Here is a 23,757-nt window from a genome sequence, read left to right on the forward strand (position 1 = left end):
CAACAAAGTCCATGTCAGAGCCAGCACCCTCTCCCCTTACTATGGATCCCACATAGAGACTGAGCTGCCTATCAGCTACATTTGAGAAGCAGTCTGGGTCCTCTTCATGAATGGTCTTTTGTGGGTGCATCAATCTCTCCAAGTACCCATGGGCCCAGATTTGTTGTCCTTGTTGGTCTTCTTATGGAGGTCCTGCCAGCTCTGGGTCTTTCTATCCCACCACTCTTTCCTATGATTCCCTGTGCTCTACCCAAAGTTTGGCTGTGAATCTAAGCATCTGCTTCGATCCCCTGCTGGGTAGAGTCTTTCAGGGGACATTTATGTTAAGCTCTCATTCTGTTCCCTCTCTTTAGTCACTTCAATTCTATTTGCCCTTTGGAATGATAATTGAGTATCCTTCATGGGGTCCTCCTTTTTATTTAGCTTCTTTAGGTCTGTGGATTGTAGTATGTTTATCCTGTATTCTGGCTATTATCCACTTACAAAAGAGTATATACCATGCATGTCTTTCTGCTTCAGGGTTACCTCACTTAGGATGATCATTTGTAGTTCTATCCACTTGCCTGAAAATTTCATGGTTTCCAATTTTTAAATACCTGAGTAGCATGGCATTGTGTAAATATACCACAATTTCTGTAACCATTGTTCAGTTGAGAGACACATAGGTTGTCTCCCAATTCTGGCTATTATGGATATAGATGTTATGAACAAAGTTGAGCAAATATCTTTGTTAAATGGTGGATCATCTTTTTGTTATATGCCCAGGAATGGTATAGCTGGGTCTTGAAGTAATACTATTTCCAATTGTCTGAGAAAGTATCAGATTGATTCCTAAAGTGGTTGTATATGTTTGCACTCCCACCAGCAATGGAGGAGTGTTCCTGTTCACATTCTCACTATCATGTGCTTTCACTTCAGGTTTTGATCTTAGCCATTATGGGTTTAAGATGGAATGTCAGAGTAGTTTTGATTTGCATTTCCATGATGACTATGGGTATTGAGAATTTATTTAAGTGTTTTCCACTATTTGATATTCCTCTGTGGAGAATTCTGTTTAGTTCTGTACCCCAGTTTGAGAGTGCATTATTTGGTTTGTTGGAGTTTAATTTATAGAGCTCTTTATAATTTTGTTTTTTATTTATAGAGCTCTTTATAGAGCTCTCTGTTTGTAGGGTTGGTAAAGGTCTTTCTCAGGCTGTAGGCTGTTATTTTGTTCTATTGACAAAGTTCTTTGCTTGATAGAATGTTTTCGTATCATGAGATCCTATTTATTAATTGTTGATTTTAGAGCCAGTGCTCTTGGTATTCTGTTTAGGGAGTTATCTTCTATGTCAATGAGATCAAGGCTCTTTCCCACTTTTTCTTCTAACAGATTTAGTGTATCTGATTTTATGTTGGAAGTCTTTGTTCAACTTGAACTTTAGTTTAGTGCAGGGTGATAAATATGGATCTATTTTTATTTTTCCACATGTGGACCTCCAGTTAGACCAGCACCATTTGTTCAATATGCTGTCCTTTTTCCATTGCATGGTTTTGGATTCTTTGACAAAAATCAAATGTCCACAGGTGTGTGGGTTTGTTTTTATGGGCCTTCACTTTAATTCCATATATCCATGGTACTTTTATTCCAGTACCATGCAGTTTTTATTACTATTGATTTATAGTAAAGCTTGAGACCAGGGGTGGGGATACCTCCTGAAGATGTGCTAATATACAGGATTGTTTTAGCTATTCTGGATTTTTTATTTTTTTATATAAAGCTGAGAATTGTCCTTTCAAGGTCTGTGAGGAATTGTGTTGATATTTTGATGAGAATATCATTGAATCTGTAGATTGTTTTTTATTAAGATGGCAATTTTTACTATGTTGATCCTACTGATCCATGAGCATGAGAGATATTTCTATCTTCTGGTATCTTTTTCAATTTCTTTCTTCATAGTCTTGAAGTTGTTGTTGTTGTTGTTTTTTCATATAGGTTTTTCATATAGGTTTTTTACTTGTTGAGGATAACACCAAAATACGTCAGTTTTTTTTTTCTGCCTATTGTGAAGGGTGTTGTTTTCCTAAATCTTTCTCAGTCCATTTGTCTTTTGCATACAGGAGTACAACTGATTTTTTTTTTAGTTAACTTTATATCCAACCACATTGCTGACGTGTTCTTCAATTGTAGGAGTTCCCTACAGTAGAATTTTTGGGGTCACTTTTGTATAGTGTCATATCATCTGTGAAGAGCAATACTTTGACTTCTTCCTTATCAATTTGTATCCCCTTGATCTCCTTTATTTGTCTTATTGCCCTAGATAGGACTTTGAGGACTGTATTGAAGAGATTTGGAGAGAGTATGTGGCCTTGTCTTGTCCCCGAGTTCAGTGGAATTAATTTAACTTTCTTTCCATTTAGTTTGATGTTAGCTATAAGATTGCTGTATATTGTCTTTACTATTTTTAGATCTGTGCCTTTGTCCCCAGTCTCTCCAAGACTTTAAACAAGAATAACTGTTGGATATTGTCAAATGCTTTTTTGGCTTCTAAGGAAATCATCTGGTGCTTTTTTTTTCCAATTTGTTTATATGATGGATTAAGATTCCATATATTGAACCATCCCTGCATGCCTGGGATGAAGCCTACTTGGTCATGTTGGATGATATTTTTGGTATGTTCTTGGATTTGGTTTACAGTTAATTTATTGAGTATTTTTGCATCATTGTTCATAAAAGAGATTGGTCTGAAGATCTCTTTCTTTTTGGGGGTCTTTGAGGATTTATCAAGGTGACTGTGGTCTTACAAAAGGAGTTTGGTCATGTTGTGTCCATTTCTATTTTGTGGAATAATTTGAAGAATATCAGTTTTCACTCTTCATTGAAGCTCTTGTAGAATTCTGCTCCGAAATCATCTCGCACTTGGCTTTTTTTTTTTTTTTTTTTTTTTTTTTTTTTTTTTTTTGGTTGGAAGGATATTGATGGCTGCTTCTATTTTTTTAGGCAGTATAAGACTATTTAATATCTTTACCTGATTTTGATTCAACTTTGGTAAGTGGAATCTAACAAAAGAATTTTATATTTCATTTAGATTTTTCAAATTTTGTGGCATATAGGCTTTTGACATAAGAGCTTATAGTTCTTTGGATTTTCTCAGTATCTGTTATCTTTCTCTCTTCCTTTCAGACTTTGTTGATTTGGATAGTGTCTTTCTGCCATTTACTTAGTTTGGCTAAGAGTTTGTCTATGTATTTGATTTTCTCTTGGTTTTGCTGATTCTTTGAATTATTCTCTTTGTTTCTAATTTATTGATTTCAGCCCTGAGTTTGGTTATTCATAGTGGTCTACTCCTGTTCGGTGTGTTTGCTTCTTCTTCTTCTTTTTTAGGGCTTTCAGGTGTGCCATTAAGTTGCTTGTATGGGATGCCTCCAATAGCTTATGAAGGCCTTTAGTGCTATTAAAAGTCCTCTTAGGACTGCTCTCATTGCATCCCATGAGTTTGGGTATGATGTGCATTCATTTTCATTGAAATGTAAGAAGTTCCTTCTTTATTTCTCCCCTGACCTAGATTTCATTGAGTAGGGAGTTGTTCAGTTCCCACGTGTGTGTAGTCTTTTTATTATTTCTGTTATTGTTGAGGTCCATCTTTAGTCCTTCATGGTCTGATAGAATACAAGACATTATTTCAATCTTGTTGTATCTTTTGAGGCCTGGTTTGTGACCTATTGTATGGTCAGTATTGGAGAAGGGTCTGTGAGGTACTGAAAGAAGATATATTCTTTTCTGTTTGGGTTAAAAAATTCTCTAGATATCTGTTAGGTCCATTTGATTCATGAAATCCATTAGTGTCATTATCTCTCAGTTTAAGTTCTGTTCCATTGCTCTGTCCCTTGATGATAGTGACATGTTGACATCTCCCACTATTAATGAATGGTGATTGACATATTCTTTAAGCTTTATTAACATTTCTTTTACAAATGTGGGTGTCCTTGTATTGAAGACATTGTTGCTCAGAAAACAGATGCCATCTTGGTGGAATTTTCCATTGATGAGTATGAAGTACCCTTCCTCATTTCTATTTATTTATTTATTTATTTATTTATTTATTTATTTTTATTTAGGAGCAATAACTGATATCAGGCAATATTTTCAAAGTTTGAAAGTATGCGTAACAGCATAGTTTTTAAAAAAATCTTTCAACATTTTATTGTGTTCTTTTTAAATTTTTTATTAATAATGGTTTATTCACTTCGTATCCCCCTGTACCTCTCTCCTTCCTCCCCTCCCAATCCCACCCTCCATCTTTCCCACCCCTATCCCTTTTCCAGTCCACTGATAAAGTAGGTCCTCCTCCCCTTCATTCTGATCCTAGTCTATCAGGTCTCATTAAGAGTGGCTGCATTGTCTTCTTCTGTGGCCTGGCAAGGCTGATCCCCTCTCAATGGGAGGTAATCAAAGAGCAAGGCAATGAGGTCCTGTCAGAGACAGTCCCTGTCCCCATTACTATGAAGCCCACTTGGATACTGAACTTCCATAGGCTACCTTTTGTGCAGGGGTTTCAGGCCATCTCCATGAGTGGTTCTTCGCTGGAGTATCAGTTTCAAAAGAGACCCCTGTGCTCAGAATTTTTGGAATTGTTACTGTCCTTGAGGAGCTCCTGTCCTCCCCAGGTTTACTATCTCCCAGTTCTTCCATAAGATTCCCTGTACTCTGCTCAATGTTTGGCTATGAGTCTCAGCATATGCCTCGACACCCTGCATGGTAGAGCCTTTCAAAGGCCCTCTGTGGTAGGCTCCTGTCCTGTCCCTGTATTTCCCTCATCTGATGTCCACTCTCTTTGCCTTTCTGCATGGGGTTTGAGCATCTTAGCCAGCATACTCCTTCCTGATTAACTTCCTTAGTTGTACAGATTTTAGTATTTTTATCCTATATTTTATATCCTATATCCAGTTATGAGTGAGTATATACCCTGTGAGTCTTTCTGCTTCTGGGATACCTCACTCAGAATGATCTTTTCCATTTCCCACCATTTACCTGCAAATGTCATGTTTTCCTTGTTTTTCATTGCTGAGTAATATTCCATCATACAGATATACCACAATTTCTGTATCCATTCCTCAACTGAGGGCCATCTGTGCTGTTTCCACCTTCTGGCTATTACAAATAAAGCTATTACAAACATAGTTGAGCAGATGTCCTTGGTGTATTCTTGAGCGCCTATTGGATATATGCTTAGGAGTGGTATAGCTGGATCTTTTGGAGGCACTATTCCTAATTGTCTGAGAAAGTGCCAGGTTGATTTGTAAAGTGGTTGTATAAGTTTACATTCCCACCAGCAATGAAGGAGGGTTCCCCTTTCTCCAAATCCTATCCAGCATGAGTTGTCACTTGAGTTATTTGTCTTAGTCATTTTGATGGGTGTAAAGTGAAATCTCAGGGTGGTTTTGATTTGCATTTCCCTGATGACTAAGAATGTTGAACATTTCTTTAAGTGTTTCTCTGCCATTCTAAATTCCTCTATTGAGAATTCTCTGTTTAGCTCTGTTCCCCATTTTTTAACTTGGGTTACTTGATTTGTTGGTGTTTAACTTCTTGAAATCTTTATAAATACTGGATATTAACCCTCTGTCAGATATAGGGTTGGTGAAGATCCTTTCCCAATCTGCAGGCAGTCATTTTGTTTTGACAATAGCTTTCTTTGACTTATAGAAGTTTTTCAGTTTCATGAGGTCCCATTTATTTATTGTTGCTCTTAGAGCCTGTACTGTTGAAGTTCTGTTCAGGAAGTTGTCTCCTGTTCCAATGAGTTCAAGGCTCTTCCCCACTTTTTCTTCTAACAGGGTTAGTATGTCTGGTTTTATACTGAAGTCTTTGATCCACCTGAACTTTAGTTTTGTGCAGAGTGATAAATATGGATCTATTTGCATTTTCCTACATGTAGACATCTAGTTAGACCAGCACCATTTGTTGAAGATGCTATCTTTTTTCCATTGTATGGTTTTGGCATCTTTGTCAAAAATCAAGAGTCCATAGTGTGTGGGTGTATTTCTGGGACTTCTATCCGATTCCATTGATCCACTAGTTGGTGTCTATGCAAGTACCATGCAGTTTTTATTACTGTTGCTCTATAGTACAGTTTGAAATCAGGGATGGATATACCTCCAGAAGATCTTTTATTATGGAAGATTGTTTTAGCAATTCTGGGTTTCTTGTAATGCCATATGAAGTTGGGAATTTTTCTTTTAAGTTCTGTAAAGAATTGTGTTGGTAATTTGATGGGAATTGCATTAAATCTGTAGATTGCGTTTGGTAAGAGGACCATTTTCACTATGTTAATCATGCCAAGCCATGAGCATGAGAAATCTTTCCATCTTCTGATATCTTCTTCTATTTCTTTCTTCAGAGACTTGAAATTTTTTCATACAAGTCTTTGACTTGCTTGGTTAGGGTCACACCAAGGTACTTTATGTTCTTTTTGACTATTGTGAATTGTGTTGTTTACCTAATTTCTTTCTCTGCATTTTTGTCTTTTGTATATAGGTGGACTACTTATTTTTTGAGTTGATTTTGTATCCAGCTACTTTGCTGAAAGTGTTTGTCAGCTTTAGGAGCTCCCTGGCAGAATTTTTGGGGTCACTCAGGTATACTATCATATCATCTGCAAATAGGGATATTTTGACTTCTTCCTTTCCCATTTGTATCCCCTTGATCTTCTTTAATTGTCTTACTGCTCTAGCAAGGACTTCGAGAACTATGTTGAAATGATATAGAGAGAGTGGGCAGCCTTGCCTTGTCCCTGAATTCAGTGGGATTGCTTTAAGTTTCTTTCCGTTTAGCTTGATGTTGGCTATAGGCTTGCTGTATATTGCCTTTACTATGTTTGGGTATGTGCCCTGTATCCCTGATCTCTCCAATACTTTAAACATGAATTGATGCTGGATTTTTTCAAATGCTTTTTCAGCAACTAAGGAGATTATCATGTGTTTATTTTTCTTTCAATTTGTTAATGTGGTGGATCATATCAATGGATTTCCATATATTGAGCCACCCCTGTATAGCTGGCATGAAGCCTACTTGGTTGTAGTGGATGATATCTTTGATGTGTTCTTGTATTGGGTTTGCAAAGTATTTTGTTGAGTATTTTTGCATCAATGTTCATAACGGAGATTGGCCTGAAATTGTCTTTATGCTGGGGTATCCAAGGCTGCTTGTTCCTGAATAACTGGGTTCTGGATATGCCATATTGGTCTATATTTTGATGGTTGAGCTTTTACGCTGGCCTCTACCCATTGGGCTATCTTAGGTGTTGGGTGTTTGTTTCTGGTACTTCCTGGAATCCTGTGGTGGGTCGAATCCCCTTGGCAGGAAGATGATTTTTTCCAAAGGAGGTCTCCTCAGCTTTTTGGGTATGGTCACTGAATGGCAGGTGTTTTTTAATAATTTCCACAGCTCACCTCAGACATACAGACCTGAGCAATAATTTTGGCCTTTGTTAGTAAAGGCGGCTATCCTCTCACCCAGAGAAATTCTGGAGACAGCTGCCCTGCTGCTGGGTTTCTTTCTGTAAATTTAGTGAGCTGCTACTGTAACCTGAGTGCCCCATGGTTTGGTCAGTTTAGTTAGGGATGACTGGTTGTCCCTTGGAGCAGTTGATCTCAGGGAACCCAGGATTCTGTAGGTCTGAGTTTGGAGCTCTGTGCCCCAGTACCCAAGTGGTAATCAGTGGCAGGTGTGCACCACTCTCATGTGTGCAGCAGGAGGCTAGAGTCTAGAGCCTGTGGATAACTGAAACTTTTCTGGAGCTAGGTGTCCTGAGGTAGGGCCAGATATTTCCCCCACCTTTGGGCTTTCTCCAAACAGGAAGACCCAGTCTGTACTGTTGGGGGGGTGTAGAGTGCATAAGCGCTTGCGAATGGTGGCTCCAAGCTGGTGACTGGACAGAAACCTGGAAAAATTTTCCGATAATATTCCCATATGTGGTCATGGTGGTGGTGGTGGTACTGGTGGTGGGAGGGTCAGCTGAGTGCTCTAAGCTGGGACCTGCTGTTTCCCTCACTGTGGGGTTTTCTTTCTACAGGGAAACCCATCCTTTAGTGCCCTGGGGTACACAGTTCTGTCTGTGATGGAGAGTTGGTTACGTGGGTCTGGCGGCTGAAGTCCCACTCAGGGCTGGCTCCTGTTCACCTGCAAGTCTACAGGACCTTTTCCATGGATAGACTGGATGACATTCAATCAGTCCCACTTGTTTCCTTCCCTGTGGGTTTTTCTTGAGAGTGGGACTCCCAGTCTCTGGTGGTCTGGGGCACACAGTTCAGACTGGGAAGGTGATCAGGACACACTTCTTGGGTCTAATTCCTTGAAAACCTTATTCCTGCCAAAAAAGCCCAGGAAATTTTCCAGGGATTAGCTGGGTGCTCTGAGGTTGAACCCAATTGTTTTTCTCATCATTGGCTTTCTTATCACCTGGTAAACACAGTCAATGTTGTTTAGGGACCAACTGTTCCAAATATTTGTCACTGTGCAGTCTTTGTTACCCCGCTGATCAGTATGCAATCAGCCCTGCAATCTGGAATCTGTTTTTAATTTTAACTGAATATGAGTATTTTGATTGTAGTCATGAATATGAACCTCTTGTGTGCCTGATCGTCACAGTAGTCCAAAGATGTGTTCAGAACTCATAAACTTATAGCAATTGATAATAGTGGGTCCCAGTTGAACACTTACATTTCAGACCAATTATTTGCAAGAGCAGCAAGAGCTCCTCACTGCTGAGCCATCTCTCCTGCCTTATGTTGCTTACATATATCATCATTTACATTGCTAATATTGTCATCTTTGTATTTTTAGCTATTTAAACATGCATTCCTTTTAGTAAGATCTTATTAAAGTTACAGTTTAAGCTAGGGCATTGTAGATCTCTGGAAATTGAATACACAACTGGAGTGAATGTATAATTTCTTGTAGAAACTTCAGTAAACACCTCTCAGTTCTTTCCATCTTTTATGTTTGTTTTATTGAATTAAAGGGGAGACTCTGTCTTACTATATAGGTCTGGCTGTCCTAGAACTCTTTGTATAGATCATTCTGGCATCCATTCAATAATATATACCTGTGTCTGCCTCCTGAGTGATGGAATTAAAGGCATGACAGACTATACCAGCTTGTCCTTCATTTTTTTTGTAGTTAGTAACTGTTCATAAATTTCTCTGATGTGTACTTAGTACTGTTCATCTGTTAATTTCTCTCTGTGTGTCTCTGTCTCTCTCTTTCTATTTTGCTCTCTTCTCTCTGTTTGTCTTTGTCCACATTACTTGCCATGACTATTCCAAACCTCTATCCTATTCAGATATGACACAGTTAAACTTTGTTATTCTGTTTTCCTCTAAAATGACTTAGTGATAACATTCACACTCATTTTTTAATAGAAAATTTTAATCTTCATTTTAAACTATAGACTATACACGATTTAGAAAGGAAAATATACAAAACAATGATCAAAGAATAATCATGTGTTCTATGCCTTTTCTTTTGTCTGGGAACTCAGAAATATGATGTTATCAGCTAGGATTATTGTTGCTTGCCACTCACATTATTTTTATCCATCTATTCACTGTAGTACAATTTCCCTTCCACAAATATATGAGCCCCCATTTTCATATACTGGTATGCCAAATCTCTGATCCCTGGTCAAAACATGATATCTAGTGCCATGTTGTCTTTTGACTGACACCACACATCTGTTCACTGTCACCTGATAGCCACATCTCATTTGTTGCTAGATAAGATATGATGACTGTGTTTTTTCCTTCCACCTATCTCATGACAGGGTCCTGACCTACTTGCCCAAGTAACTAAAGATGATTCATACATCACTCAAGAACCCAACTAATGTCTAATTCATATTCATGCTTTACAAACTAATAAAACGCCTTTAACAAAGGTTTCCAAAGCATGCCTTTGGTTTTCCTTACAATCTAAACTTTAAGCTTTTTCTTCTCCCCTTGTTCACCTGATGCACAGCACCCAACTATCTAACACTAGCACTTCTGTGTCAGAAAATAAATGGAAACAGCACTAGAATTATATGATTCTATTGCAAATGAAGTATAAATTTATATTGTTGCGACCCTTTCTGTTGTACAAATGCATGGCATATTTTAGAATTCAGTGACCTTCAATGATGTGCATGTGAAATTCAGCCAAGAAGAGTGGGCTTTGCTGGAACCATCACAGAAACAACTCTACAATGATGTGATGCTAGAGACCTGTAAAAACCTCACTGCTATAGGTAAGGCAGCAAATTTTCTTTCACTTTTAAAATAAGGAGACAAGTCTTACTTTGTTATTGATCCTTTTCTATGATTCCAATTGAGAATGAGGAGGAATGAGGTGAATAAATCAGGCATGGTTTTAAGGGTCATAGAAGATAGTGATTTAAGTTTTGCTTTAATAATAATATGATATTTCCAGTCATATATATTTTCTGGTACTCTATTTTAGGCTACAATTGGGAAGACCATCCCATTGAAGAACATTTTCAAAGTTCTACAAGTAATAAAAGGTAACTTTATGTGCACACTGATATAGATATGAATCTTAAGAAATTTTAATGTGTCCTGGAAGTTTGTTTTTTTGTTTGTTTGTTTGTTGGCTGCTTTTTATTTTCTGTTTTTGAAATAGTTTTTTTTTTTTCTGTGTACTGTGGCTTGACTTAGACCTGCTTGTTAGAACAATGTGATCTCAAAATCACACAGATCTGCCTGCTTCTGCCTCCACAAATGCTGGGATTAAAGGAATATACCAGCACATCTGGCTGTGTCCTGGAGGTTTTAAAGAAAAGCAACAGTGTAAAAAGAGCACTGCTTAAAGTGTACTGATGATCATTAAAATCTCACAATTCCACGTACCTCAATGTCAGGTATCTGATTTGTATTTGCAAGGCACTCCCCTAAGATAGAAGAAAATAAAATAATGTTGTAACAGAAAATACCATTGAAATCATATAGACATTACAGCTACTGAGTTAAACTGCCAATCTGTTTAGTCTCATTCTATCTACTCAGATATTGTAAGAGGTATACACATTGAATAGGTGATCACTATGTTTCAAAACCTTCTAATGAGCAGATATTTCATAGTACAACCAGTGTTACACATATTCAGATAGTAACACTGTAAAGTTTAGTGAAAGGAGCAGCTTATGAAAGTCAAGAATATAATTGTGGAGAAACCTTAATCCCTATATGACATGTCTATGATGAACAAAAAAAAAAACGTGTTAATTCAATGTGGGAATCTTTTATTATTCTTGTAATTTAAATTGGTATATCAGATGTCACAATGTTTATAAGACACATGAGCATAGAGATATTGAAAGAAGCAGTGTACCTGTGTTTCTCCAAGAATAATTAATTTTGTAGAAGTCCCCACTTTGAGTAGATTTTCTGAATGTGATAAAAGGTAACAGTTAATTGGTTTTGCAACTTCACTGAGAATTCATCAGCAAAATCATACTGCTGAAAATACCTATGAATACTAGGAATTTGGAACTTCTGCTTGTCCTGGCTCACTTTGTAAATGAAGTGTCATTCATACCGTACAAAAATTTGTGAATGGGATTGCTTCGGTAAAACTCTGAATCCTTACAATACTCTTCATATACACGAGAAAACCTCTTATAGAAAAATGATGCTATAAAAGTGAACCACATAATAAATGCTCTTACCATCACAGAGATCTTCAAAAATACCCATAATGAAGGGGAATACCATGAATGTAAATAAAATAATAAAAGTTTAAGATTTGATTCTTCTTTATCATTAGACCAAATTATAAAATTGATTCATATAGATAAATATATTTACTAGTGTAATCAAATGACTGTAGTCAATATTTCACATGTGCCAATTATCTTTGCAGGCATGAAAGCAGTCGTACTGGAGAGAAACGTTTTAAACGCACTCTATGTGGTAAATCCTTCCACCATACCACTTTTCTCATAAGCCATGAAAGAACACACACTGGAGAGGAGCCTTACAAATGTAATCATTGTGGTAAAGCCTTTAAAACAAACAGTCAGCTCATACGGCATAAAAGAACACATACTGGAGAGAAACCTTATGAATGTAACCAGTGTGGTAAAGCCTTTGCACAAAACAGTCATCTCATAAGCCATAAAAGAACACACACTGGCGAGAAACCATATGAATGTAACGAGTGTGGCAAAGCCTTTGCACACAATAGTAATCTCATAAGCCATAAAAGAACACACACTGGAGAGAAACCTTATGAGTGTAACCAGTGTGGTAAAGCCTTTGCAGAAAACAGTCATCTCATAAGCCATAAAAGAACACACACTGGCGAGAAACCATATGAATGTAATGAGTGTGGCAAAGCCTTTGCACAAAACAGTAATCTCATAAGCCATAAAAGTACACACACTGGAGAGAAACCTTATGAGTGTAACCAGTGTGGTAAAGCTTTTGCAAAAAACAGTCATCTCATAAGCCATGAAAGAACACACACTGGAGAGAAACCTTATGAATGTAATGAGTGTGGTAAAGCCTTTGCAGTAAACAGTACTCTCTTAAGCCATAAAAGAACACACACTGGAGAGAAACCTTACAAATGTAACCAGTGTGGCAAAGCCTTTGCAGTAAACAGTACTCTCTTAAGCCATAAAAGAACACACACTGGAGAGAAACCTTATAAATGTAACCAGTGTTGTAATGCCTTTGCACAAAACAGTCATCTCATAAGCCATAAAAGAACACACAATGGAGAGAAACCTTATGAATGTAATGAGTGTGGTAAAGCCTTTGCACGCAATAATAATCTCATAAGCCATAAAAGAACACATACTGGAAAGAAACCTTATAAATATACCCAATATGATAAAGCCTTTGCACAGCTGTCTCAGGAAACATGAAAAAACGCACAGTGGAGAGAAGCCTGGTGAGGATAATTAGTGTGATAAAACCTTTGCATATAACAGACAACAGCACATTCTGGAGGGAAACCATATGAATTAACTGTGTGGCAAAGCCTTTGTACATAACATCTCCTAATACATAAAAGAAAACATACTGGAAAGAAGCTATCTGACTTTAACCAATGTGAAAAAACTTTTGCACTTCAGAATCATCCTCACACTCATGAAAGAAATCCTAATGGACAGTGCTTTTAACATGGTGAAACCATTCCATATTTGTATAATCTTCATCATCATGAAAGGATTCATACTGGAGAGAACTTTTGAATGTGTTAAAATGGTGAAGCCTTGCACAAATCTAGAGTCATCATCATCATAAAACTATCCTTACTGGAGAGGAAGTATTTGACTATCAGCAATATGGAAAGGCCTTTGTGTTCTTTGGTCTACTGAGATCCAACAGAACTGAAAAACTAGCTCAATGGAAATGACTTCCCTTTTGTGAAGGGGAAGGGGAAAGGGAATAGGGGCAATAGGAATGGAGGGTAGTAATGGGGGAGAGAAGGGAGTGGCACTACATTTGGAATTTAAAGCAAATAAACTTACTTTTTAAAAAGAATACAATGAATGGTGAATATCAATTACATGCAAAAGTATTATAAAATGTGTTTAGGGAAGACTTATTGATAAATCTGATTGTCAATATTTACTGTTTACAGTTGCCTCACTTTAGACAAGAAAAGTTCAGTCCAGTGGATGAATATGTAGGGAATGGTGAACTAACACCACCCAGGAAGTTCTCTGAGAGTAATATAACAGTGGTAGCCTGTAGAAGTTTATTTGTGTATACATATATATTGTTCCAGGGGTTCTATTGAAAACCATCACAAGCCAGACTGAATTTTGAGATGTGAAGGAGGAGGCTTTCTCTTCCATGTATGACCCTGCTGCTGGCCTAGTTGTGTAACCATGTAAGGGTGAGTTTTCTGTGCCTGACTTCAAATGGGGAGTGTCTTTAGACATAGATGCTACTAGCCAAATTTGATAGATGGCTTTTGACACTGATCCCTGCTAACTCTCTCCTCCTTTTAAATATAGGATGATTAGGATCTGTGCTCTTGTTCAGATGATAGGAATGTGCTATTTAATGCAAATCAAGCATTCTTGAAGTACCTAGTTTTGAACGATTATATACACCTCTCCATGGAGCATCCCAATCATTTCCCAAGGGGTATATAGCCTCTGTTTTCTGGAATTCAATTTGAACTTATTTCCTGAGGTGGTTCCTCTAGACAGAAGGAGAAGCAAGTTCTTTGAAATGCTTGCGATCAAATGTTTCAGACTTCATAGCATTTCATATTTCAGATGTTTCTGGATGTGAGATGGTCAATTAAACATTGTCTTGTGAGTGGGACTCTGTAAAATGAGTTATACTTAGTGTTAATTTCACAGTAAGGTTGCAGGCAAGCTTCAGGGTATGGAGTCTTCTGACGTGAGCAGAGTGGCCTATGGAGAAGTAATAAGAGCAGAAATATTACTTCCTTGTTTTAACAGCTGAGTAGTATTGTGATAAGACATGGGTGGATGGCAGAGGAGGGAAACTCACCTTTTGAGTGGACTAGGGGAAGAGAATAGAGGGAAGAGAAAGGATGTGATCAGTAGGAGTTGAGGGAGGGGCCTTCAGTCAGGATATATAATGAATAAACTGTGAAAAAAGTAAAAATAATTAATAAAAGAAAAAAGAATTAGAAAAACAAAACCAGAGAGCAAAAATTTGAGTTCAGTCTGGGTAACTGACCTTGCTCAAAAAAAAAGATATAAAGAAAGAAAAGATTAAGCATCTTATCATGGTCTTCCTTCTTGATTACCTTCCCTAGGTCTACAGATTTTAGTATGAGCATCCTATATTATATGTCTAATATCCACTTATATGTAAGTATGTACCATGTGTGTCTTTTTGCTTCTGAGATACCTTACTCAGGATGATAATTTCTAGATCTCACCATTTGCCAGCAAATTTCATGATTTCTTTGTTTTTAATTACTGTGTAGTATACCATTGTGTAAATGTACCGCAATTTCTGTATCCATTCCTCAACTGAGGGACATCTGGCTTGTTTCCAGCTTCTGGCTATTACAAGTAAAGCTGCCATGAACATGGTTGAGCAAATATCCTAGTTATATACTTGAGCATTTTTTGGATATATGCCTAGGCATGGTATAGCTGGATCTTGAGGTATCACTATTCCTAATTGTCTGAGAAATAACAGGAGCCTATCACAGAGGTCCTCTGAAAGACTCTACCCAGCAGGGTATCAAAACATGCTGAGATTCAGAGCTAAACATTTTTCAGAGTGCTGGGAATGTTATGAAAGAAGGGGGAGATAGAAATATCTGGATGGAACAGGAGCTCCACAAAGAGAACAACAGAATCAAAAGGTCTGGGCACAGGAGTCTTTTTGAGACTGATATGCTAAAAAAGGACCATGCATGGAGATAAATTAGAACCCCTACATAGAAATAGTCCAATGCGTCTCTGTATCCAAGAGGGTTCCCAATAATAGTACTAGGGACCATCTCTGACATGAACTCATGGGCTAGTTCTTGGATCAGCTCCACCTGAGTGGGGAACTATCCTTCCAGTCCACAGAGAAAGACAAAGAAGCCAGTCCTGATGAGACCTGATTGACTATAGTCAGATGGAAGGGAAGGAAGTCCTCCCCTATCACTGGACTGGGTGAGAGACATAGGAGAAGAAGAGGGAGGGAGGGTGAGATTGAGAGGGGATGGTGGAGGGGCTACAGCTGGGATACAGAGTGAATAAACTGTAATTATTAAAATAAAAAAGAAAAGAAAAATTAAAAAAATGTTTAATAAAAGAAAGGAGAATTAAAGATGGTGGTACCAAGAGGATAGTTTCTGCAGAGCAGTAGAGCAGTGACTACACAGCAAGCAACAGACCAAACTCTGAGCCCTAAAACAACAGCAATTGTGTTTCCAAGTTAAGAACAAACCCCACGGAGTGGGAAGTAATCGCTTCTTTTCACAGGCCACCCAGATAAACCATGGAAGAGTTCCTGGGTTCCTGCAGGCAATAGGTCACCAGCCCAGAGCCACATGACTGTGTGCTCTGGTCACCATCCCAGAATGTACTGTGGGCCCCACAACACCAGAGATTGGGATTTCCAGGCTAGAAAAAACCCCATGGAGTAGGAAGCAATCAGGACTGACCTCAGGTCACCCAGAAAATCCCTGAAAAAGGTCTGGGCTCTAGAAGGTGCTCAGGCCAGAGAGCTACTTGTCTGCCCAAATCACTGTCCCACACAGAACTGTGGGCACCAAAGCACCAGGGACCAGGTTTCCTGTTGGGAGGAAACCCCATGGTGAAAGAAACATCAAGTCCAACCTCAGGGCATCCAGTGGAATTCCACCACACTCCCCCAACAACTTCTCATGAAAAGTTTTTGGGTTCCTTCAGATGCCCAGTCAGCAGCATAGAGCCACTTACCTGCTCCTGTGTGTTCTACTCAACATCCTAGACTGAACTGTGGACCCGAAAACAGGACAGACTGGGTCACCCTGTTGGGAGGTAACCATAGGGTGGGGGAAACATCGGTTCCAAACTTAGGACAGCAGTTTAGGAAAAGTTTCTGGGTTCCCACAGGCTCCAGAATCTAGCGTCCTGCTGCATGCATGACTGCTGAACTCACCTGCTGCTGATTACCGCTTGGGTACTGAGGCACAGAGCTCCAACATCAGATCTACAGAAACCTGGGATCCACAGATCAACACTAGACAAAACAGTCCCAGCATGATTCTTAAATCCCTAGCAGGGTGGAAGTTCTACCCTAGCTTCGCTCTAACAACAGTGGAAACACTCTGTACGCCCTCAGGGACACAGAGCTAAAGTCAGTTTCACTGTTATCTGCAGTCTGTGGCCTGGACCACAAAATGCGGACCTGAAACCATTCAAGAAAAAGACTGGCAGGCATGAAGGTGCAGACTTGTAATTGGAGGACAAAACGCTGAGGGAGGATGATGAGTTCCAGACCAACCTGGTCTTCATGTTTCCAACTGCTTGTCCCATCAAAACCCATAGAACTGGACTGAAGATATGGCTTAGTAGTTAAGACACATGCTGCTCTTGCAGAGGACTGGGTTAGGCTCTCAAAACCTGTATCAGGTGGATCACAATGACCTCTAGCTCTTTGGCATCTCTTACCCTCTTCTGGCCTTTGCCAGGCATGTATACCCACATTTACACAGATAAATAAAAGAAATCTACTTAAAAACTGAGAATGACAGACAGAGAGAGATGGACAAGTGGACACAGCATGAGCTCGCCCTACACTGGAGACTACTACTGTGCCTAAGACCCCGCACTGTGCCTGCCAACGTGCTGTGACCATCGACCTGCTGCAGCTCCTGCACCCATCGACCTGCTGCAGCTCCTGCTAACCCTACTGTCAAGTCCATCAAATCTTCTTCTACTTTCTCTGTTCATCACTGCACACTAGTTCTTTTTTTTCTCTTTCTTGAGGTGTGGTCTCATATTCCCTTAATCTTGGTCTGTAGCTGAGGGTGACCACAAGCCTGAATAGTCTTTTGAGCTTTTGATCTTAGCCATTCTGATGGGTGTAAGGTGAAATCTCAGGGTCATTTTGATTTGCATCTCTCTGATAACTAAGGGCATTGAGCATTTTTAAGTGTTTCTCTGAGATATTCCTCTACAGAAAATTCTATTTTTGGCTCTGTCCCCATTTTTTATTGGATTACTTTTGATTTAAAACATTGTTTTTGAACAATTTTTGAACCACGTTTCTTTGGAAGAAATAACAGTTTTTCACAACAATATGTGTGTGTAATAGATATATGACAAAGATTATAGATGATAGATGTGAGATAGATGGCTAGATAACTGAAATAATATGTGTGCAACAGTAGGAGGGATACTTGTTTAAAACATCGTGATAGGCTAGGGTCAAATGGAAGGGGAGTAGGACCTTGCCTATTAGTGGAAAAGGGGAGGGACTAAGGCACAGAAGAGGGAAGGAGGATGTGAGCAGATGGAGATGAGGGAGGGGGCAAAGCCACAGTATAATTTGAATAAATTGTAATAAATGATAATAATAATAAACAGTAATGTAAAAAAAGCATCATGAATTTTATATTCATCTCCAAAGGTTATGAATTCCTAATTCTTTTAAACTGTTAAAGGTCTATGTGAAAAAAAGCAGCATTCAAAATCATTAAGACTGTGAACCTTAGAGTATAAGACATGCAAAAATCACAGCAGATTTTAAAGATGAATGCACTGTATTGAGATATAGTCAGAAGTTGCATGCACAGAGAATTCAGAAAGTTTCGAAAAGTGGAGAGGACTACACATGCTTATTAATATATAGCAAATTTTATATATTAATCCTAGAGACACAAAAAATTTTGACTGAAGAGATACTTTATCAATTTCATAATAAAATATGCAGTATACATTGAACATATATTAATCATGGACAAATTATTCAAAATTAGAATGCCTGTCTTTGAAATGATTGTATTTTGGTAAAATTAAAAATTTTTAGCTCTTGCAAAGTGTTTAATTTCATTAATACATGTCATTATACAGTTCTAATTAAGATAACAAAATTCCACCAGACTGTAAAGTTCCTCATTAAGATATTCTACTGAATAATAGTGATATTAAAATTATGACATTTGGTTATGAGTCTCAGCATCTGCTTTGATACACTGCTAGGTAGAGTCTTTCCAAGGCCCTCTCTGGTAAGCTCCTGTCCTGTTTCTCGTTTTCCTCTACTTCCAATGTCCATCACATTTGTCTTGCTAAGTGAGGACTGACCATCTTACTCCAGAACCTCCTCTTGTTTAGCTTCTTTAGGTATACATATTTTAGTATGTTTATCCTATATTATAAGTCTAATACCCACTTATAAGTGAGTATATACTGTGTGTGTCTTTCTGCTGCTGGGATACCTCACTCAGGATGATCTTTTCTATATTCCACAATTTGCCTGCAAATTTCACGATTGCCTTGTTTTTAATTGCTGAGTAGTAATCCATTGTGTAAATGTACCACAGTTTATGTATCCATTCATCTTTTGAGGGACATCGGGGCCATAAACAAACATTGGGCAGAGTGTAGGGAATCATATAAAAGAAGGGGAAGTTAGTAAGACCTGGAGAGGATGGGAGCGCCACAAGGACCAAATATATCTGGGCACAGGGGCCTTTCCTGAAACTTGATTCTCCAACCAAGGACTATGCATGGATATAACCTAGTACCCTTGCTCAGACATAGACCATGGCAGCTCAGCATCCAAGTGGGTACCCTAGTAAGGGGAACAGGGACTGTCTCTGACATGAACTCAGTGGCAGACTCTTTGATCTTCTACCCACCCCTGATGGAGGAGCAGCCTTGCTAGACCACAGAGGAAGACTTTCAGCCAGTCCTAGTGAGACCTGATAAGCTAGGGTCAGAGGGAAGGGGACAAAGACCTCCCCAATCAGTGGACTTAGAGAGGGGCAGGGAGGAGATGAGGGAAGGAGGGTGGGATTGGGAGGGAATGAGGGAGAGGACTACAGCTGGTATACAAAGTAAACAACATGTAATTAATATAAAAAATAAAAATTATTAAAAAATGACATTTGAATATTGGAAACAAAACACAACAGAAGGAAATCTATATAATGGCATGTCATAACTAAACCCATTACTATTGAAAAGGACATGAATAGGTGTGATGAAAGTAATCAGGCCTTCCTAATAGTTGAAAGTAGTTAGGTCCCAGAGAGTGCAAATATCCAAAAATTCCAGTCCTAGACCTGCTCAACATGCATTATCAAAGAAATTCTGGTGATTAGAACCAAATAAGCAACAAAAAACCAAACATATAAAAAATAGCATTCATCAAAAATTTGTGAAATACTTCTTGTCCATCAAAGTAGCCATTCTCATTGCTCCAACAAAAGGGACCTGAGGATCTCTATTGACCTGTGGCTCCTATCAGGATACCAACACCCATGGTGGCCTCGAGGCTACCTAAAGGGGAAGTACATGTACTTGTCACACATCTCAAAATGCACGTCTAGTTTCCTGTCCCTTCCCAAACATCCTTATCTCTCTTTGCACTATCCAAATCTCCTAAATATTCTAGAAATACCCTGTCTTTTTTCCACTAATTAATTTATTATTTTTTTATCTTCATAATAGGCCCCTCCCTTCTCGCCTCACAGTCCCAAAATCATTTTCCCCTCTCCCATTCCTTCTTTCTCATCAGAGACACACCCTAAATGTACCAACCTACTCTGACACATCACATCAGGCAGGAGTAAGAGCATCCTGTCTCACTAAGGACAGGCAAGACAGCACCACTAGGGGAAACAAAACTAATGGCAAGCAAGAGTCAAAGAAAGCTCTCAGTCCAATCATTAGAGGACCCACATGTTGAGTAACCTGCACATCTGCTACATATACATGTAGAGGGATCTAGGTTCAGCTTGTGCATTTATGAAAGCACAGTTTGTCTCTGTGTAAGCTATCTCTACTTTTCTCCTAATAGTCTCCATTCTCTTCTAGGAAGTCTTGGTCATATCAAGTCTGCTTCTTTTACTCTCTGCTCTTAACTCTTTCAGGTGCCTCTGAACATTTTCCCTCTCTGAGCCATAATAAAAAACATTCCCTCTAATAACGAAGTGGCTACTATTTTGCTTGTCTCTTTGCTGTCCCTGCTCATACAGTTTGAATATTTAAAGTACATATTTTATTAAGTGAATATTACTATGCCTAAATCATGTTACACCATTCAAGGAACATGTACTGAGAAGCCACAGTTTTTACTTGTGGAGGATTAAAGATACCTGTGAATAGAAGAGTCAAAGAGAGGCATTGGCAATGGTTGTCATCAAACACACCAGGCAGTAATGTAAAGGTATTTTATAAACTATTGTCAACTCAGTTTTATGATGAACTTGAAATTAAATGAGTATGACTGGAAAGTCATTCCTATCTAGCTGAATCCATGTTAAAATACTGACAAATAAATGTTTAAAACCATAATGTTGTTGTACTTGGGGCTGAAATCTGACCAGTTTCCAACAAATCTTTGTTGGCATAGTGGGGAAAATAACTAGATGAAACAGAAAATAATCTCTCATAACTTAGGCTGATAGTTTTGAAGAAACACAGATATCATTTTCTTGTATAGCTCAGAGCACACCTCTCTGACATGATAACTTTGTTTGGGGTAATGGTATTGACTATTTCTCACAGGAGTGGTTGTCATAAAGCAACTGTTAAGAATTAGGTCATATGTTGTAGAGAAATCAAGACCAAAACCTTCCAGAAACCACTAGTCTATCAAGAAAATAATAATAGTAATTTTAAAATACCTTCAAAGTGGAGCCTGGAATAGAGAAACTCTCATTGAGCATAAAATTATACTTTTCTTTGCTGGTTCTAACCAAAAATGGCTACAACAGTCTGTATACAAACCACTGAAGTGTAAACATTGTGTAGTAGTCGGGGAGAAACCACTGTGATGTCAACATCCCAAGGCTCAGGCCATAACTGACAAAGTGACACATGCATTTCAGTTCCTTCAAATTTTTTACTTTAAATCACTCTTTTTGATCAATTTTTGAAACACATGTTTTTGGAAGAAATAACATTTTCACAACCGTGTGTGTGTGTCCCTGTGTGTATAATAAATATATGATATAGATGATAAACAGATGATAGATGTTAGAGAGAAGGCTAGATAACTGTAATAATATGTGTGCAACAATAGGAGGAATACTTGTATAAAACATCGTGATAGGCTAGGGTCAAATAGAAAGGGAGTAGGACCTTTCCTATCAGTAGGCTAGGGGAGGGGGTTAGGAGCAGAAGAGAAAAGGAGGGTGTGATTGGATGGATATGAGGGAGGGGGACACAGACACAGTACAATTTGAATAAATTGTAATACATGATAATTAACAGTAATGTAAAAAAAGCATCATGAAATTTGTATTCATCTCCAAAGATTATGAATACCTAATAGCTTCAATAGCTTCAAACCTCATTACCACAAGTAAACAGTGAACAGGTCATACAACTTGCTAAGAGAGAAAGAAAGGAGACTAGGCCACCAGTCTGCAATCAAAGGCATTAACCTGTTTTCCAGTAACGCCGCATTTTCCCAAGGTGTTACCTCATTAGTACTTGTAGCTGAAAAAGAATGACAAGGCTTTGAAAGTTTTTAGCAGCAATTCCCTAGACTTCAACACTAAAACACAGTGTTTACAGCTTCCTGAAAGCTAATTCTGGTGGACATGATACCTATTTCTCCTAATTTTACTTACAGAATACAAAGAAAAATTATTCTATTTTTTTGGAAATATTGAATATTAAGTTAAGTTCTGTGTTTCCCTTTCCTAAGGTAGAATGTGCACCTTATGAAACTAAAACCTGCTTTACTTATGGAATTTATTCACTCTTTTTCTATGGTTTAACAGTTGTTCTGGTTTGTTTCTCTGTTGCTATGATAAACACTGATCAAAGCAACTTTGGAAAGGGTTTATCTGGCTTATAATCCATTGAGGAAAAACAGGGCAAAAATTCAAAGTAGTGACTGAGGCAGAAAGCATGAAGGAACAACACTCATTGGCTTGCTCAGTTACCTTTATTATACAACCCAGGCCCACCTGAAGGAATGGTAACATACACAAGCAGGAAGAAACTTCCACAATGGACTGGGCCCTCCTACATCAATTAGCGATTGCCTCCATGGCAATCTGATGGAAAGCAATTTTTATTTAAGGTTCCTTTCTCTCAGGTGAGTCAACCTGACAGTTCAAGTTAGCCATTATAACAGTCTTTGGCTATAGAAAAAAACAGGGCTGGGCATATAGCTCAGTCTGGTAGGGAGGTAAGAAGTGGGGAGGAAAGAGAAGGAGCAAGAAAAGGAGGGGAAAGAGAGAAAATGTGTGTTTTCTAGGCACAGTCACTAGTACAGGGAAAAAAGAAGGGAAGAAGGGAGGAAAAGAAGAAAGAAAAGGAAATAATAAGGCAAAACAGGGCCTTCTAATATTCTTCAACACCCAGGACTGAGAAATGAACCTGGGGCCTCACTAGGCAGGTGATTCACTATACTGAGCTATGGCCACAGACATTTTTCTAATTTTATTTTTGTTTGAGATTAAGTTTCCCAGTCAGGCCTTGAACTCATTCTGTAACTCACAAAAGCCTTGAACTTGGCATCTTCCAGCATCTGTCCCCCAAATAGCTGGGATTATAGACATGTACCACCAGGCTGAACAAAGAAATTGTTTTTATGAAAAAAAAAAAAAACGAAAAAGATTTAAACAAAGAAAGCCATGCGAAGAGAAGAAAAAAATAGAATTATGGTGCCATAAATGGTAGAACAATGGGGACCACCAGAAACTAGAAGAGATGAATATTCTTCCCTGAAAGCCTTCAAAGGAGGTTACCTCCTGACAAGTAAATTTCAGAGCAACCCCCCAAAATTATGCAAGAATAACCACCTGTTGTTTTAAGCCTCCACATTTATGATACTTTGTTATAGCAGCCCCTATGCTGGAAAACTAACTTGTAACTAGTATGTAATATATCATTAAGAAACAGAGTTAAGCCTGATGGTGATGGCCAACACTTTAGTTCCAGAATTTGGGAGGCAGAAACCAGCAGATCTGAGTTATGTGACAACCAAGACTACACAGAGAAACTCTATTTCAAAAATTTAAAATATAAAAAGTGAAAATGAAATAAACTCAGAGAGGAAGATAAAATGATTTTATAAAATAAAGATTTGAACTCAGGGAGGCAGAGACAGGTG

At 38.3% G+C, this 23,757-nt stretch overlaps 1 protein-coding gene across 1 annotated transcript in view; it reads left to right on the top strand.

Moving 5' to 3' along the window:
• Positions 1-10,231: 10,231 nt before the first annotated feature.
• LOC132650993 (zinc finger protein 160-like) overlaps positions 10,232-23,757 on the top strand; it is a 128,269-nt gene continuing 114,743 nt past the window's right edge. The window contains exons 1-3 of the mRNA XM_060376317.1: positions 10,232-10,265; positions 10,478-10,538; positions 11,897-12,889. Coding sequence (XP_060232300.1) covers positions 10,232-10,265; positions 10,478-10,538; positions 11,897-12,889 — 1,088 coding nt within the window. The remainder of the gene's footprint in view (positions 10,266-10,477; positions 10,539-11,896; positions 12,890-23,757) is intronic.

The sequence above is a fragment of the Meriones unguiculatus genome (genome assembly GCF_030254825.1).
Source record: "Meriones unguiculatus strain TT.TT164.6M chromosome 13 unlocalized genomic scaffold, Bangor_MerUng_6.1 Chr13_unordered_Scaffold_37, whole genome shotgun sequence".
NCBI lineage: Eukaryota > Metazoa > Chordata > Mammalia > Rodentia > Muridae > Meriones > Meriones unguiculatus.